The following is a 19,606-nucleotide window of genomic DNA, read 5'->3' as shown; positions in this document are numbered from 1 at the left end:
TATGGAAACACAGACCGATTTTAATAAGCATCAGTGGAGATTTCTCTAAAGGTACTGAAAAAAAGCCAGCTCCATATATCACTCAACAGCCACCATGCTCCTCAGACTGGGGAGGGGGCGGCGGGGAGGCAGAAGTCAAATCTCTATAATGAGAGGAAGTACACTTTGAAATGTGAAGATGACAGGGCAGGGAATTTCATCATTAAGACTATAAAATATTTATTTGGCACATAAAATGACGATCCATAGTTAAGAAACTACAAAGAATACTAACATCCAGAAACAGAGATGTTGGTGTCAGAGGACAGGAAGACTGTACACAATTAGGAATAGAAACACATTTAATTAAATATGCTTTCTACTCATATACCTACAGAATGAAATCTGCCTGAATGATTCCTGATTATTTAATACATTTTGGAAATACAAAGTTTTATGTCCTGTTTGAATATGCCTTGAGTAACAGGTCCGCTGCCCGTCCTGGAGATAAGACACCACGAAGAACATCCTTTTCCAAGATCGGAATCTGGCCACAAACCGCTGGATGGATTTTGAAATTTTCCAGAATGTTATCCTGTATGTGGTTCCACATCCACACAGTCTGCTGTCCACTCCGCTTTCTGTAAAGCTCACTACTGCCAAGCATAACTTCATAGAATTCTGTCATCTTTTTCCACATTTCGGAGATTCCTTCTCCATTTTTGGCAGAGATGCGCATTACCTATTAGGAAAAAAATCAATTTTTTTAAAGCAGGGAAACAACACTCATCTTGATAAAATGCAGTGAGGAGTCAGAAAGGAAGCTGCAGCCAAAATTAAAGACATTTGGGACACAGACTAGAGTTAAGAGGTAGATGAATGTTCTCAGATTTTGGGAAAATCAAAAACATTCACTGGTGGAATAAGCTCTATATTAATGATGAAAATTGTGATTGAATTTTTTCAAATTCAACTCCTTCTCTGGAAATCAGAGGATTTTGACATTCCCGCCAGTGGGTAAGTTGAGCAAGTGGTTGCAAGTGGGGCCCACCAGCATTCATTTTTGGGGGGCCTGAATGACTTTTTCCTCACCAGACATTGATCCAACGCAAGACAGTGTAAATCACACAAGGGGAAATGAAGAAGAAAGAGAAAGGCGGAAAAAAAGTGATAAAGGGAGAAAACGGGAACCTGTAAGAGTAAGATAAAGGGGCACAGAGTGTCTGCTGGTGGATTAAACGGGCATGAGGTGGAATCAAAACTAAACAGCCTTGGTATTCACTTTGCTGACGTTCAATAGCGCCAGCCTTGGGCTTCTGAGCAAGTCTTTGGGCACTGGCACTTATTCTTTTCCAAATTAAACGCTGATAAACACCCAAAAATAAATCAGCCCTCTTGACTACTTTTTGCATCTGTACAATCTTTTTTCATACAAAACACTAGTTTTAAACAAAGAAAACCACCTCAATATTTTGTTCTTTTTCTTTTAGAAGAGTACCACCTGCTCTTGGGTGCTCAAAATGCATCTCAACTTTTATAAGTAATCTAAATTACAAAACGTTCAAGTGGTCTTCTTATCAGTTAGGTTCTTCGCATTGGTAAAGCAATATAGGGTGGGTGGAGGATATAAACCATGAGGTGCCATTAGTGGATCTGTATTATTGTTTTGTCCAAGACCTGCTATATCAATGTCTCTTTATGGAGGTTTTGGAAGGTAAGTTAACATAACCAATATAAGCAAAGACATATTATGGGGATGGTATTAGTCAATCCAGCTCAAAATAAGGCACATGCTTTGTAAGCCAAAGACTGCATTCAATTATATAAATGCCATCTATGAAGTATACGTTCTGTCATTGTATGGACTAATATCACTTTTGGAAGTCTGCTAACTTAGCACGTGGTTACAATTGCAGACGAAGTCTAATTTGGCATGCATTAACATGTTACAGGTATTGTTTTCTCCTTTTCTTCTTGGTTAGGGGTCTACGTCATAGATGACTGTCTCATATTCCTTAAGTTGTTGGTGTCTGAATTTGGTATATAGGCATTAAGATTTAAGGACTTTGCCAATTCCTCACACCTCGTCTAGGATGGAAGACATGCTGTTAGACGTGGCATTTTTGACGTGGTTTCCCCTGACGTTTTACCTCTACCTCCGTCTAAAAAGGTAACTCGGACCTGCCACTGCAGTGTCTGTGCGAAGTTGTTAACCGCAATGTTGACTTGGCAAGTGCACCCACTTGCCAGGCTCTAAACCTTCCCTTTTCTTACATGTAAGACACCCCTATGGTAGGCCCAAGATACCCCACTGGGCAGGGGGCAGTGTATGTGAAAGGTAGGACATGTACCAGTGTGTGTGACATGCCCGGATAGTGAAATACTGGCAATTTAGTTTTTCACTATGGAGAGGCTACCTTGCCTCATAGGATAGAATGGGAAATGCTTTGCAACTTTTTACAAGCATGACTTCTCATTGGGACAAGATGGAGAAATAAAGTTTCGGCTCTCTGAACTCAGAATTTAAAAACACATCTTTTAGTAAAGATGATTTTTAAATTGTGTGTTTGAAAATGCCACTTTCAGAAAGTAGGCATTTTCTTGTTTAACCATTCAGTGTGCCTCCGCCTGTTTGTGTACTGACTGTCTGGTTTTGGAGGGACAGGGGCTGGGGATGTGCAGACAGCTATTATGGGGGTTGAGGTGTGCCTGACCCTTCCTGGATGACTCAGAGCAGAGCTGAATGGGGCTTGGCTGAATTTAGAGTAGTGGGAGGAGATTTCCTTGCATCTGAATAAGGCCTGTCTCGCTTGCACAATGCTGTCTCCACCCCCTGTGGTCATATCGCACCAATGAGGACAGAACTGGTTTGGACTGGGCTCAGAGACCCTTCCACAAAGAGAACAAAGACATTTTGGGGTATAAGTATTACACCTGAAACCCCAGAACTTTAGACTAGGAATCAAGAGGAACCTCTGCCAAGGAGAAAAGCTGAAGACTGAGGAGGAGTATTGCCCCGTTCCTGTAGGCTGTGTAGGGTTGGCCTGCAGTTGCTGTTTCTGCCAAGGAGAGGACAAAGACTGGAACTTTGCTTTGAACCTGCTAGAAGAAGATCTCCAAGGACCTGTGTGTGCTGGCCTCCTGTTCTGAAGTCTCAGGTCCACAAAGACTTCACCCAGAGCTCCCCAGAACCCTGCTGCTGAGAGTTCTGACCTGCCAGGAGGTGCCTGTTCCCGTTCTGGCCCTCTGGAGGTTGTGCTTGCTGCTGGGAGCTGGAAGAAACCTGAAGAACTACAAAAATCAACGCATCGCTCTTCTGGCGGCAGTCTTCCCGATGCAGCACTGCGGTGTGAGAAGAATCTCCACGCATTGCTGAACTGCTGCCGAAGCAGATGCTGCGCCTGTTGCCGCTGCAAGAAAAGACACATCGAGGGATCGCGGCTGACGAAACAGACGCAGTGTTGCACATCGATCACCAACGCATCCCAGATTTCCATGTATCGTACCTGTGCGGCAAGTTTTCCCGACGCATCACCCATGGACCAGAACCATCTTGGAATCGTCGCATCACTTCCCCCTACAGACCAGATTAGACGCATCACTACTGCTGCGTGCAGCTGAACCTTTGCATCGCCTCCCCATGGTCTCAGGAACTGACACATCTTTGTTTTTTGATGCTTTCCATCTCTGCGGCTGTTTGGCCTTGTGAATTATGTCACAACTACAGGTACTTTGAAAGAAATCATGCATCCATAGTTTTCTATGCACCCAGTTGCTTAAAACGTTTGAAAGTCATATTCTGATTACTTGTATGCTGGATTTTTGTGGTTTTGGTCTTGTTGAGTTTGGCTACAGATACTTTATTTTTCTAAACTGGTGTGGTGTCCATTTGTGGTGTTATCACTGTATTTTGAGTATAAATACATTACACATTTCCTTTGTGATTGGCCTGTCTGCTCATGCCAAGCTACCCAGGGGATGACCAGGAGTTATCTAAAGTGTGCATCCCCCTTACCCTGACTAGAAACAATAGTCCCTATTTGGACAAAGGTACCTACCTCTCCCAACTAAAGACCCCCATTTCTAACACATGCCCATTGCACAGCAGATGATATGTGTAGTGTTTCTTAGTAGCAAGTGCCCCTGGGTTCCATCATTGCAAACTATAAGGTATACTTGAGCCATGTTGAATGCAATAAGTCCAGTTGTACAGTAATGTGATGCATATTCAGATGGGAAGTGCTGGTAAGAGTACACTCTCCGAAGTGTCCTGTTCTCATACTGCACCCGTCCTCCGTGGGTCCCCTGTGTAACTACTTTGGGTGGTTCCTTAGGGTCCCAGCGATTCTACTTGCTCTAGGCACTGTGTCTAGTTAAGTCGTGGTTGTTATACCACTTTCTAAGTATATGGTTTGGTCTCCCCCTGGAGCCCACTGTGTATTGTGCTATTTACTATTGTTCTAGTGATTGAATATTGTGTGCTTTGTGCTCTAATCTCATAAAGAGGTTAGTAGAGAGTGTTTAGTAATAAATACATATATTTTATATACATATATTTTATATAGCTCTTGTGTGGTTCTCCTTTCATTTGGTCATTCAGGAGGTTCTGATCTGGTAAAACAAGCTGCTTTACATTCCTTCGAGACTTAGCCTGGAGGCTGTTCTCCATAGCTACCACTAGGATAGCTTTCAATAAAGGTGGTCTTTAACCTAAACATCAATAAGGGTTGTTTGGACTGGTACAAGGTGCCCACTTTAATTAGTGGTCAGCATATACCAGGCCAACTTCTCACAACTGGGACACATGGGATCCACCAACGAGGTGTAGAGGTCCAGAGACGAGATAGGAACACTGAGGAAGGTGTGCCACCAGGGAGTGGATAAATCTAGGAAGTGGGCCGCGAACTGAACCCCAGGCAGTCACCAAACAGACACCATAATTAGGCATTGGATGTTCAGGCCTGCAGAGGTGAGAGAGAACATTTAAAGTGTGTGCCACCTGATGCTGGGGCACGGCAGTTCCCCGGCTAAGTAACGCAGAGTGGAGGAGTGAGAATCTATCCTGCAAGGAGGAAGCGAAGTCCCTGAGCGGGCGATGGGGGACATAAACCGACACATCGTGGGAGCGCCCCCAGCACCCTTTTAGTGACTCTCACGACGGCAATGGTGAAACTAAAAGGCCCATCTGTTATACAAGCAAATAAAATGGACAAGTAGACTGTCATCAAACCCCAGACAGCAGACTCAGAAGCTCAAATGGCAGAAACGGGGGCAATAGAACCTTCACTAACAGCAATCATGGCGGCCATCGCAGACCTGAAAGGATCACTTGAACCTAGAATAGACACTGTCACAGTGGAAGTAAACCTTTTAATGGTGGACTTCTGGAAAATATCCGAAACAGTAACAAACGCAGAAGGAAATATGACCCAGCTGCAGAATGCTACACAGAACCTAGAGGAACAAAGTGCAGGACCTCAAGCGACAACAAGATGTGGTAGTGGCAAAACCCGAGGACCAGGAAGGGTGAGTGCGCCGGAACAACCTACGAGTGGTGGGCGTGCCGGAGGGGATGGAGGGGCCTAGCTTGGAGCGCTTTGTGGAAGACCTTATCCTAAACCACTTGCGTCCAAAACGGATGTTGAACTTTTTCACCATTGATCGGGCACACAGAGTCCCCATCCCTAAACCAAGGCCAGGGGCATCCCCACAAACAATTATTGCCAAGATACTTAACTATAGGGACAGAGACGCCGTATTACAAGAGGCAAGAAATCATGGAGACCTCAAATATGAGAATGCAACGATCGCTCTTTTCCCGATTTTACCCTCAAGGTTCAAGAGTTGCGCCGCAGTTTTGGGGCAGTGAAGAGAGAGATGCGATCTACAGACATCAAATACATGATGTTTTACCTGGCGAGGGGCTGCGAGTAATGGCAGAAGGGAAATCCTGGCACTTTTCGACGCCAGAAGAGGCCTGGGAGTAGCTAGAAGTTTAGCGAGTAGTGAAACGGAAGCATTCAAAAGTTATGGACCAACGAAGAACCCCGGGCACGGGGGAGACAAAGAGTGGGGAGCACTGGCCCGGTGGATGACAGGGATGCATGATGATGCAGAGAGTTGGACCTCAGTGGAAGAGACGCCATTTATGCAAAAACACTGAACTGAGATCAGCAGTGGGGGGACCCTGCTGCACTGCCGTGGTCATTGAGCAGGGGTGTAACACAGGCCCCTCTACGTACCGTGCAGGGAGGCCCCCTCACGTTTCGTTACGCCAGTGTCATTGAGGATCAGGTGAGAGGGACGCATGGTCGGGAGGTGAATTGAGAGCTAAAGGGGTGAGAGGATCGAGACTTTAAAACCTGGACACAGTGCAATGGAATAACATCTAATAAATGTAAACGGGCTAGAAACGTAGTTGAGATTGGGGCAGACTAGAAACTCCGGCCTACACTAGCGGGAAGCAAGTTTTTGGGGCGACAGGCTCTCTGCATGCTCTGGTGGTGGGTAGTTTTAGAACTGTCCGGCAGGAAAGCAGGGTGGGGGTGCAAGTTGAAGGGTCAAGAACCCACCAAGTTGGTGTGTTCCTAGTAGTAGTGGTTAGTTACAGGCTCAGAGGCATTAAACATCGAAACACACGAGTGCATAACAATGGAAGCAGTCAGGTACATGAATCAATTCCATGGGGTGGCACACAGGGTGCTGAGGAGATAAGATCACGCATCAGTGGCTCTGGCAGACCAAGGGTCCTCATCCACCACAATATGACCATCTTTCCAGAATGTCTCTCAAAGACGTGGAATGTTAACGGGTTGGGAGGTAAGGTAAAGCGAACACTGGTACTCCAGTACCTTCGCAGACACAGCCCAGATGTGGTGCTACTTCAGGAAACCCACCTATGCAAAGCAATGGATAGATATGGATATAAACTACAAGCGCATGCGGGATACACATCAGCCTCTAGGAAAGTGGGGATACTAATTAAGACATCTGTTTTGCTGACAGTGAGTAGGTGTTGGTATGATAAACCTGGAAGATATGCAGCACTCACTGGCACTTGGGAGGTGAAAACTTCGAACATCTGCTCGGTGTATATTCCAACAAGATTACATAGAGACATCCTGACGGCGCTGGGAAACAACATTCTTGAGATACCCCTAGGCACGCTCATTCTTGGGGGCGATATGAACGCAGTCATGGACCCGCAGATAGATAGGCTGACAGGGGCCACAGGGTACTTGGCAGAGAACCACTAAAGGGATTTAAAGAAGCGATGGGCATGATTGATCTGTGGTGTGCTCATAATCCAATGCGTCGACAATACACAAATACCTCTGCTGCACACAAGAGCCCCTCCAGATTAGAATGTATCTTTACATTTCAAGCACAGGTGGGACAATTTCGGGAGGCCACACAAAGCGCAAGGTATTTCTGACCACTCACCGGTCAAAGTACTGCTAAAGGCTCCATCAAGAAACACCATATTATGATATCACCATAAGACCGTGATTAGAGGGTACACCCAGGCACAAACATTCAGAAAAAGAGCAGAAAAGAGAATTGGAAGAACTTGAAACAGAAATAAGTAGACTGGAGAAAGAAGCATGGAAAACGGAACAGATAATGATTCTGTGATGCAGCGACCTAGACTCACACGGCAGAAGTTAAAAGACTTGGGGGGGGGGGGGGGGGGGGGGGACAAAAGGTGAGAGCCCAGGCACTAGCTATCCAGAGAAAACTGTATGATGTAGGAGATAAAGCCAACACAATGATTGTCTGGTTGGAGAGAGGAGATGGAGATAGAAGCTGGGTTTTGGAAATACAGACTCCGGGGGGAGGAATTAACTGTACGGGTAAAGAAATAGCTGAAGCATTCACTCAATATTATGAAGAACTCTATACATCCTCTACGAGGCGATTGGTGGAGGACTGTGTTGAATTGCTACGGGAGCTCACTCTCCCAGTACTAGAGGAGGAAGATAGACCGGCACTAGAGCAGGAAATTATGGTGGAGGAGATAGCGAGCACTATTGGGGACTTGCAATCAGGAAAGGCAGCCGGTCTAAATGGGCTTCCAGTGGAGCTCTACAAGAGCGTAGCAATTACAGTTGCTCCCCATCTCCTAAATATGTACCTAGAGGCGAGGGAAAATGGGGAACTCCCCCTGGACCAACGTATCGCCACTATAGTGGTGGTCCCCAAAAAGGGTAAATTGCCGGTCGAGTGTGTGTCATACAGGCCGATATCTGTGTTAAATATTGAGGTGAAGGTGCTGGCAAAGGTACTAGCAATCAGATTACGGACAGTCATATCCACATTGGTCCACCAGGACCAATATGGGTTTATGCCCCATAGGGGCACATGGCTTAACCTTCGAAGGCTATATGGGGTGATACATTGGACTAGAATGGTACGAACAGCAGAGGCGTTGCTGCTCTCCTTAGATGCACAAATGGCATTCAATGGCAATTCATATTTGCCACCTTAGATAGACTGGGCTTCGGCACTAAAATTATGTGCGTGGATAAAACTCCTATACTAAGACCCTCAGACAAGGGTGAAAGTCAACAGAGAAGTATCTCGCTCATTTCCACTTAGAAAGGGCACGCGACAGGGCTGCCCGCTCTCGCCGATGATCTTTGCCCTGGCATTTGAGCCATTAGCCACATGGGTCTGAAACGACCCAATAACACAAGGTGTGCAGGGAGGGGGCAACTGGGAAGATAGAATATCTCTGTACGCAGATGATATACTCTTGTTTTTGATCAAACCATATAGGTCAGTACACAGGGTGGTCCAGACATTCCACTTATTCTGTAGTTACTCAGGGTATGCAATAAACTGGAATAAATCCCTCATCTTCCCCTGGACGGGGACAGTCCCTCAAAGACTGGCGGATACAACTCAGTTAGTAGGTAAAACAAAGTTCACATACCTGGGTATCCAGATATCCACAGAGGAAGAGGGCTTTCTATCAGATAATCTGTATCCCCAAATACAGCAACTGGGAAATGATGTGGAACATTGGAGGAAACTACCGGTGTCCTTGATGGGCAGGACGGTCATTTTCAATATGATGTCGCTGCCCAGGCTACTATACGTTCTGCAGAGTACCCCATACAAAATACCCAAGAAAGTGTTCGAGATATAAATAGTGAACTGCGAAAACTCCTATAGGATGGTGGTAGCTCTAGAATAGCTCTCTGTAAACTCCAGAGGGGAGTATATGAGGGAGGGCTTGCAGTTCCAGTTTTTTTATATACTACTGGGCCTCACAGTTGATCGTGGTAAATGACTGGGCATTCACTGACTGTGAAGACCTGCCTTCAGAGCAGATCACTGGGCTATGAGTGAAAGAGGATATCCAGCAGCATTGCACAGCAGAAGTAGGGAAAAACAGCTGACTACACACACACACACACACACACACACACGCACACACACACACACAGACGGTAGCGTGAGCTTGGAGAGAAGCGTAAAAGCACATAGGCTGGGCGGGGAAAATTGACTGGAAGAACTCCTCTGTGGGACAGTGACCAGTTAGCAGGAGCTCTAAAAGGGTTTTTGTTCAAATGGGAAATGCTGGAAATTGAAAGATTGGAAGGAAAATAGAGGGGACTGAAACAGCTCACTTTTGAAAACCTAAAAAGGGAGTATGAAATGGCAGACAACGAAGGATACAGACATATGCAACTAAGTCATGCCATACGCCACTATCTCAGAGAGGGGTAGACTCTTCCTGACTACTCACCATTGGAAGACAGATTATTGATGTACCCAATGGTTACGCAGGCCACTTCGTTAACATACAAGAAAATAATGTAAAATTCACCTAATCCAGTAGACCACCTAAGGGCGGCCTGGGAAGTAGAACTAGGACTTCTGGAGGATGATGACTGGGAGGAGGCAGTACAGAGTCCACGAGATGTAGCTATAAGGGCCTGATTTTGTCTAGTCAAATTACATTTCCTACATAGGTCATATGCTTCCAGAACACTTTTACACCGAATGGGAAGTGATGTGCCCAGGTATTGTGCAAGGGATGTGGTGAAATTGACTCCTTCGTTCACATTATTTGGGAATGTAAATACATCTAAGACTTTTGGAAGGAGGTGACGAGTGATGGCTGAAGTCACCGAGTTGGAAATTCCAGCAGAGCCGAGATGGCTAATACTATGTGTTACGGGAGAGGAGAATGGCCAAAGTATACATTAATATGGCTGAAAGTGGCAGCAATGGTGGCTAAATGAAACATAGCCAAAAGGCGGAGCAAGCCGGATACCAGATCTCCGGGAATGGGAAAATGATTAACTTGTGTTCAGGGGCAGAGAAGGTAGTCTATAAAGCCAGAGGATGTCCACAAAAATGAAGTCAAATCTGGGGTAGTTGGCGAGCATACAGGGGGTATTGAAAGGGGAGGGGGAGGGCAAGGGAAGAAGAAGGAATGTGAGTAATTGTAACCCCGGGTGGTCCTGGGTTGTATGGGCTGCTTGAGACAGGGATCTAGCTGAGAAGTAAGGAATTCCAGTATTGAAGCATGTCTATTCTTTGTTTTGTATGTGCAAAACATGTCCTGAGTTACCGTTTAACAAAAAGAGTTTTTAAAAAACAACGTCAATGTTGCGAGACACAGATCTTCTTTTCGGCTGAGTTATTATTCATCAGTTCTCCTTTGAAGCCAAAGCAACAATGGATAAATTAAATAGGTATACATGTTTTGGTGGATATCTTCAAAAACTATCCCCACCCTCATCAGGACCAAAGCATGTTATAAATCAATAACTTTATAGAAAAACGTTTGTCATAACATTATTAAAGAGGACTGGAAACAGTAGTAGTTAAGGGCAAATCAAGTGAAAAACTTTTGTAGAAGGCAAATAGTGTGTTAAATTCAAGGTTCTAGATTGAACAACATGCACTAACAATCTCTGATCAATAAATCCCTCAAAAAAGGATGTCTCAAGTCAGGTGAGTCAAAACGCACCACATAAGGTGCGCCTGGACAAGGCATTTCTCAGGTAGGGAGAGATTCTAACCTTGATACAAAGAGGTAAACTGCCAACCAACAAGAGACACAGCTAGAAGAACATCGTTTTTTCAACTGGGATTATAAATTTGTATGTTCCAATGCCACATTCTATGAGGCTGCTCTTTTTTCACTGATGTTTAGTGAGAATATAATTTCCTTTAGTCATCCACTTACTTTATGCCCTTTTTATGTCCATTAACCACAGGGGTGCGAGAAGGGCAGTAGCTGCCAATCCATATCATGGTGATTCTGCTATTGGCCAATACTCAAACCAGATCAACAAATTTAGTATTTTTCAGTTCCTGTTCGGTATCCCATTAGGCAGGGCCCCAGAATGCACATTACATGTCTATCAGTTACTTCAGATACTATAGGTATTACTACCCTCAATATTCATTGATCTGCGGATACTATCATACTATGTGATAGAATTTGGAGCTGGGGGAGTTACAATCGGGGGGACAGGCCTTCTGCTTCGCCAAACATATTGCTGATGTGTTTGGGAGATTAAATAGGTTTGGTGCAAGTTAATTGAGTGAATTTGAACTTGGGGCACACAAAGAACTTCTTGGTGTGTTTTAGTGTCCTAATCCATTCTGCATTGGACAAGCCTTTCCCTACTTTCGCTCCCCACAACTCCCTTAAGCATTACCTGTCAGCTTCAGAGGTCTTAAGCAAAGCTCTATACAGCAGAGATATTGCATTCTTGCACCACTGACCCCTTCCCCCTTGTGGTAAAAGAGGCCAGGATGGCCTTGTGCATCGAGACAGCAGATTACGTCTCCCTTAAGTCGCCCCTCTCCATAATTCTGTCACTGAACCACCTCATAGGCTATTGCAGCAGAGCTATGAGGTAGTTTTTTTCAAATCTCAAGCTCTGAGTGCATCTTAGTTGATCTGCAGTTGTGCCTTTATAGCAACTCTTTCCTACCCATAGTTCATATTAGATGTGATAGTAAAGTGTGCAGGTCTGTAAAAACCTTGCAGCATATAGCAGATAGTAGTGCAGTAAAATAAATACAGCAGCTTAGGTAATAATGTTTTAGAGATGAATATTTCAACCACAGGTGATAGGGTGGAGAAAGGGCAGCAAAAGGCGCCATATCCAAGCATTGGTGCCCCTATCAGTTAATGTTCTTTGCCATCGGCTTTCCATCTCTTTTGTGTAAATGCACCCCTAAATACTTGAAGGTTTCAAATTCCCATCTGAATGTTGATGTCTGCAAACGGTCACAATCCCTAATCTGCCTTTGCAGGTACAGGCAAGATTTCTCTCCGTTCACGTTGAGACACAAGTATCCGAATTTCACCAAAGTTCATGATTGTGCACAGGCGACTTCTCACATCTTGCAAGAATAGCATATGTGGGGGCTGTCTGACAAGGGTATCCCCCAGTTTGCACAGTCATCCCGAAGAAACTTGCTAGGCTGCCCTGCCTGGTACACCAGCTCACTGATCACCATTTTTTCCAAACCTGTCTGGACCACACTATCAGGTCAGTAAACTGATTCCTGATCGAATTTGAATCATTTTTAAAGAGCATTATTCCTGGTGGTATCAAAGCACAAGCTAAACATAGGAGCAACTACAGGAGAGACTAACAAGACCTACTCATAACAGCAAGGGAAAGACCCAGGTATTCAGGTGATTACGAAAAACATCATGAGAGCTAAGGCTGGCAATGTGGGTGGGAAGAGTGTTCCACAGCTTAGCAGCAGCGAACAGAGAGGAACGGATCCCCCCCACCCCCACCTGGCTTTCCGATATCGTGGGACCTCCACCATTTTAAGAAAGGCAGACCTTGAATGTATATCTGGAGTATACCAGTGGAAGGCTCCTCTCAGATGCACCAGCACTTGGCAGTAGAGAGCAGTGTGAACTAGACGAAAGGCTTTAAAAGTCATGCGTTTTCCGACCAGCAACTAATGCAGAAAGCGAACGCCCTCTCTGATTGACAGGTGTTTAGAGACGTTCAGGACAAGACGGGCAGTATCATTTTCGATGATCTGGAGTCTATTTAGCGCTCCTCTATTAATATTAAGGTACAGGGCATTGCAGTAGTCAATGCATGAAGTAATTGGATAGTATACCACCAGCGTAAGTTTGCTGGTACCCGTCATTTACATAACATACAATAGCTGCTGTAGGTTAAAAAATGTGTTTCAGCTGGAGCAAACCCGTTTTGGTCATACTGGAGCAGAGTAGCGAGTAGCAGCAATAGGCTGTTGACCAGCACTTTCCCTAGTATTTTGTAACCTAGAGTTAGCATGGAGAGGGAGCGATAGGACCTGACCTCAGGGATCTCGGCCCATCTAGTGATATAGTCCTCGATTTTTGGCAGACTTTACTAGAGACAAGAGGAGTTGAATTAGGTGCGTAAATTATGCGTTATAGAATTCCACTCAGAAACCTTTAGATTCAGATGCCTTGCCTCTAGTGAGTTGGTTTATGGCTATTTTAGTCACTGAAGATGTCAGAGAAGCCTCCAACATCTCACACTGTTGAAGTATTAGGAACGGCAGCATACTGGAGCTCAGGAAGGCCCCACTACTAATTCCATTGTCACAGTAACAGTGTCAGGTGACCGCATATCACCACAAGTGCCTTTCTGTTGATTTTGCCTAATATTACAAGTACTAGTACTCCCTTGGGTGCAGCTGAGCACTGTTAGCCAGTAATTGTAATTTTTCAGTGTCCTCACTTGTGTACCTTTATTTTCTGTATCTTTTTTGTATTCTGCACCATTTCACAGCTCGCTGCCCTCCTGCCTCCATGCCAGCCCCTCCCATCTCCCAGGACTAGTTATGGAGGACACTGCGTGGCAGTGCTGCAGGCGCACCAAAAGAAGGCCCGCCTGCACCTGTCCCTGATTGGAATGTGCCCAGGGCCAGGAACCCTGGCCCTCCACTCTCCCACACTTACTCTGCCGCAGATCTCCGTGCCCTGGCCGAAACAACAACTGCTGCCTCCTGCCATCTCGCTCCACAGAGGGACCTTTCACCTGCAGCCGCTGCTAGTTCACTTCCACCCCAGCACCAACCACCATCACAGCAACCAGCGTCACGCCAGGCCCAGCGGCTGAGACCTCCCCAGAACGACTCAGCTGCCTCCTCATCAATGACAGGTTCCACTGCAAACACGCCGCCAAAGTCTGGGGTAGCATATCCACCTTCACCCCTGAAGTGACATCACAGAGACCTAGCTCACCCCTGTATCCGTCTTGGACATCTCCAAGGCAACACCCATCGGCTACAAGATGAAACTCTATGACTGCGCAAACAAACACTATGGCGGCATCACCTTTGTACACAAAGAATCAATCATGTGCACCACAACTGATGACGAGACCATGCCGACCATGGAACACATGAACTTCCACCTCCACAACGATGACAAAACCACCATCAAAGCTACCCTCGTCTGCAGACCTCCAGGATCAGAAACTGGCCTTCGCGACGCCATCGCTGAATTCATCACCCTACTGGCAATCGGATACGAACACTTCATATTCCTGAGAGACCTCAACACCCACCTGTCATCACAGGGGCCAATTGTTCCTCCTTTTCTAAAGTCTCTAAGCAGTCAGCTTTCAGACATAATATTGTTCTCGCTTACCACTGTCGATCAGTGGAGGTAGGAAAATTGTTGCTCATGCTGGTGTCTCTATGTTGGAGTGCCCCTCCTCAGGTGAGGTAAGGCCCTCTGGAAAGAGTTCGGTGCCTGAGGTTCAGAAGGGTCCTCGTAGCAACAGCATGGTGCATTGGGGGATGGGTGGCCTCCACAAGTTGCGCATCTCAGCCCGTGCTATGGCCAGGTACCTGTACTGCAATAAACACTTAACCTTCACTTCTTCCCTAGTGTTTAGAATGTGAAATTGGATTTAAAATATTACATTTGATAGTAGATACCCTTGACATTACTAATTGAATGTTTAATGAGGAATGATGGGTAATTTAGTGGGTCTCAACTGTAAATAGCCAAACATGTGCACATTTAAATGTAAATGTCAAGATATGTATATGCAGCAAATGCCTGTCACACTTGTATACTTTTTATTGCATTATTTTATATTGTAAATTTATTTGTTTGAAATAATGTGTAGGTACGTAGTGGTTTTTAGCAGGTGAATGAGTACCTCTAGAAATGCGATGCTATGGTAAATGTTGTGATTATTTTCTGTAATTTTGTGGAGAACTTGGAACTCTATACATACGTCAATTTAATGTGACATTGGATCAGGATAATACATTCCATAATGGATAACTTGCTATGGAAAAGAATGTGCACTTATAAAAGCGGTTGCCCGACATTTTGTTGACAAGTGATGAGTAGTACTATATTTTAATAGAGCATGCTTACGTGATGTAAGTGAAGTACACTCATACTAGTATGAAGATTTATTATAACTTGCTCTGAAAGGAATATGCTACTTACCAGTATGCATCTGTTCTTGGCATGTAGAGCTGCAGATCTGTACACTTTTGCATAGATCGCCATCTGGTGTTGGGTCCGGATGTTTGCAGTTTGTTTTTCTTCTTGGACAGTCTTTGGAAGTCACGAGTTCGGTGACTCCTCCTTCGGTCCGTACTGCGCATGGGCTTCGGCTCCATCCTCAGATTGTTTTTCGCCAGCAGGGAAAAGATGGAGCGTAGTGATAATAGTAAGAAACCCATGTGTGTTGTATCTAAATAAGATAGGTTGGAACGGATACAGGTAGCCGGGGAGGCGGGTGAATGTGTACAGATCTGCAGCTCTACATGCCAAGAACAGATGCATACTGGTAAGTAGCATATTCCGTTCGAGGCATATGAGCTGCAGATTGTACACTTTTGCATAGATTATATAGCAGTACCCAGCCCTAGCGGCGACCACCGGTATCCGTTGCAGTGGTTTGAAATAGTGTCTTTAGTACAGCCTGGCCCACACTAGCTTGTTGCTTGGAATGCACGTCTACACAGTAATGTTTTGTGAAGGTGTGCGGTGTTGACCATGTGGCTGCTTTGCAGATGTCATCTAATGGTATGTTCCCTAGAAAAGCCATAGAAGCCCCTATCTTTCTTGTAGAGTGGGCTTTAGGTGGAACAGATAATGTTCTTTTTGCTTTGTGATAGCAAATTTGTATGCACTTTACAATCTACCTAGCTATCCCTGATTTAGAGATGGTGTTGCCTTTATGCGGTGGAGAGAAGGAGACAAACAATTGTTTAGTCTTCCTGAAAGGTTGCGTTCGTTGCATGTAGTACAGTAAAGCCCTTTTAACATCAAGTGTATGTAGAGCCCTTTCCGCAACAGATTGAGGTTGCGAAAAAAAGACCGGTAATTCCACCGATTGATTAAGATGGAATGGGGGAAATGACCTTGGGCAGAAATTTTGGATTTGTGCGAAGTATCACCTTGCTGTGATGTATCTGTAAAAAGGGTTCTTGTATAGTGAACGCTTGTATTTCACTAACCCTTCTAAGGGAAGCGATAGCTACAAGGAAAGCTGTTTTCCAAGTGAGGAACTGTAGCTCACATTTATGCATTGGTTCGAAAGGCGGACCCATTAGCCTTGTAAGAACTACGTTTGGATTCCATACAGGGGAAGGTGGTGCCCTGGGTGGAATTACTCGTTTAAGGCCTTCCATAAAGGCTTTAATAGCGGGCACTCTGAACAGTGATAAATGCTGTCTGTTTTGCAGGTAAGCAGCAATTGCTGCTAGGTGTAGACGTATGGATGAATATGCCAGGTTACACCTTTGAAGATGGAGCAGATAGCATATGATGTGCTGTATGGATGCATCTAAAGGGTTGATTGTATTGTTACGGCAGTAAACAACGAATCTCTTCCACTTTGCGGCATAGCATGCTCGAGTGGTAGGACGTCTGGCTTCCTTGATAATGTTCATGCAATCAGGGGGAAGGTTAAGGTATCCAAATTCTAAGATTTCAGGAGCCAGATCGCAAGGTTGAGCTGAGCTGGGTCCGGGTGCCTGATTTCTCCATGGTTCTGGGTTAGGAGGCATGGGGACAGGTGCAGTTTTTGATGTGGTACCACCGATAGCTGTAGTAGTGTGTGTACCACGGCTGCCTGGCCCGTGTTGGGGCTACCAGAATGAGTGTGAGGGAGTGCTGTTGTAGCTTCCTTACCACTAATGGAATTAGCGGGAGAGGTGGAAAGTCGTATGCAAATTTGCCTGACCAGTTCATCCATATCGCATTGCCTTTGGACAATGGGTGTGGGTATCTGGCGGTGAAGCTTGGGCATTTTTTGTTTTCGTGGGTGGCGAAGAGGTCTATTTGAGGATGCCCCCACCTGTGGAAGAATGGGCGAAGAACTTGTGGGTGCAGTTCCCATTCGTGAATTTGCTGCGTTTGTCTGCTGAGCAGATCTGCCATGGTGTTTTGTATGCCTGAGACGTGTTGTGCCAGGAGAAAGATTTTTTGTGGAATTGCCCATCTCCATATGCTCTGTGCTAAGCTGGGGAGTGTGTCCCCCCCTGTTTTTGAATATAATACATTGCAGTCATATTGTCTGTGCGAATGAGGACTGCTTTGGCTGAAATTTGTCTCTGAAAGGATTTCAGGGCTAGAAAGATCGCCAATAGCTCCAGATGGTTGATGTGGAGTAATTTTTGCTGTGGCGTCCATAGACCTTGCACCGTGAGGTGTAGAAGGTGCGCTCCCCAGCCGGAGAGCGATGCGTCCGTTGTTAGAATCACCTGGGGAACCGGGTCCAGGAACGGCCGCCCTTTGGAAAGGTTTGTGGTGTTCCACCACTGCAGAGAGTGATGGGTGCAGCCGTCCACCAACACCAGATCCGTCAGCTGTCCCTGGGCCTGGTTCCTGTCAAGTACCTTAACTGAACATGCCTTTTCCACAGGAGCCGATGCTTGATCTCCACTCCCTCACCCGCTACTGCGAACTAAGCTCACGAGCAGCGGAGAGGGGGAAAGGGGAATTGGACAGACAAGAGAGACTGCACTGCGTCTTCTTCCTGGATTGGACTCAGAGCTCTTCCTCTCGATTCCTGCAATGAGAGTAACTCAGTAACAATTCTACTATTGTCTACACTCAATGGATAATTTAGTTATTCACACATTATACCTGTCCTGACACAGTGGCTAGCTGCTCTCGCTACTCGTTCAGTTGGATACCTTCTAAATGGTTGAGGCGTAGGCTGTAAGCTGGCTACGACTCCTGCAAAGGAATTCAAATGTAAAACCAGTTTGGCTGATTACCACTCCCCACCCACGCTAAATGTCCACCATTACCTGTCTACCTCATAGAAGGTTCATTATCTTTTCATTTACAGTTTACTCGTTCTATGGCAGAAAATTTCTTCTTACAGGTTCCAGAGAGTTGCAGGTGAATGTTAGTAGGTATGTGCCAAAAATAGTTATATATATATATATATATATATATATATATATATATATATATATATATATATATATACACACACTACTGCTTCCAAATAGGTTTCAAATAAAGTCTTTCTCAAACTTATTTTCTTCCTGGCTCTTCTTTCATTTCCTTTCCTGCAGAATTCTGTACTCGCTGCTTGAATTACTCCTGCTACAAAACTGTGCTTGGATTGTTGACTAGCTTTGACGACATTCTCTCTCTCTCTCTACTTCTCTGGACGAGAGTTCAACTAGTCACTTCCAATTAAATTGAGTCATTAAATGTCTTTTATCGGAAAACAGTCTCCTCAAGTATTTAGCAAACAGCACTTACTTGTTGAGTTGAGTATTATTCAAGACTTGCCTCTACCTCATGTAGACTGCAGTTGCTCTGCGAGAATGCGTCGAGTTCACCAGACTTGTCACACTCTCGAAGCCTCAGAAAGCGAACCTCCACCACAAGTGGCGAGAAAAAATGCAAGGTTCCCTGAACTAGGGACTGCAGACTGACATCACTGGAAACGAGACCTTCCCCCCACTAGACATTAGGGGGAAACTCTGACTGGAAAAACTTCGATAGCTACGGAGCTCACTAGAACTCCGTCTTGTCTCAGAAAATTTGACGGTTGAAGTGCGCCGCGCTCAGGACGCGCGCGCGCACATCAAACCGGGAAAACTGCACCGCTGCCTGCGCGAGCAACCAAGGGAAAGTAGATGCCTAGCCATCTTGGGAGAGGGGACAACGGACCTAAACTCTTAAGGAACGGAGGAAGGTGGAGAGCGATCTCACAGACACTCTTCTTCGCCTTCCCACAAAACGCCAAGCCTGACTCCTGGGTTGAATGTTTAACCTAGGGAATCTAACCCTATCTGCCTCAGTCCTGACAGGTTCCACTGCCATGCTAGGCACTCTTGGAGTGGACGCATGTGGAGTCTTGCATGGGGCACTATGAAGATGCAAGATGCCATCATCCCTATTAGCTTCATAAACACTCTTGCTGGGAGAGAGTGCTGAAGAAGGAATGTTTGGCGCAAGGCTTGTATGCTTGCGATTCTGGCTGAATTGGGATAGGCTATAGCTTTGGAGGTGTCTATAGTGGCCCCGAGATATTGCTTTGTGTGAGATGGTATGAGGTGGGACTTTTGATGGTTCACCGTGAAGCCTAGCTGGTGGAGCAGTTGGATGGTGCTGTTTGTATGTTGCACACAC

At 45.4% G+C, this 19,606-nt stretch overlaps 1 protein-coding gene across 3 annotated transcripts in view; it reads right to left on the bottom strand.

Moving 5' to 3' along the window:
- Positions 1–202: 202 nt before the first annotated feature.
- MMAA (metabolism of cobalamin associated A) overlaps positions 203–19,606 on the bottom strand; it is a 131,086-nt gene continuing 111,682 nt past the window's right edge. For all 3 annotated transcript variants that reach the window (XM_085641620.1, XM_085641621.1, XM_085641622.1), the window contains one exon: positions 203–721. In XM_085641620.1, the coding sequence (XP_085497746.1) occupies positions 434–721 (288 nt within the window). In that variant the 3' untranslated portion in view covers positions 203–433. The remainder of the gene's footprint in view (positions 722–19,606) is intronic.

This window comes from Triturus cristatus, chromosome 2_2, assembly GCF_964204655.1.
Source record: "Triturus cristatus chromosome 2_2, aTriCri1.1, whole genome shotgun sequence".
Taxonomy (NCBI): Eukaryota; Metazoa; Chordata; class Amphibia; order Caudata; family Salamandridae; genus Triturus; species Triturus cristatus.
This window is presented reverse-complemented; position numbering and strand designations above follow the sequence as displayed.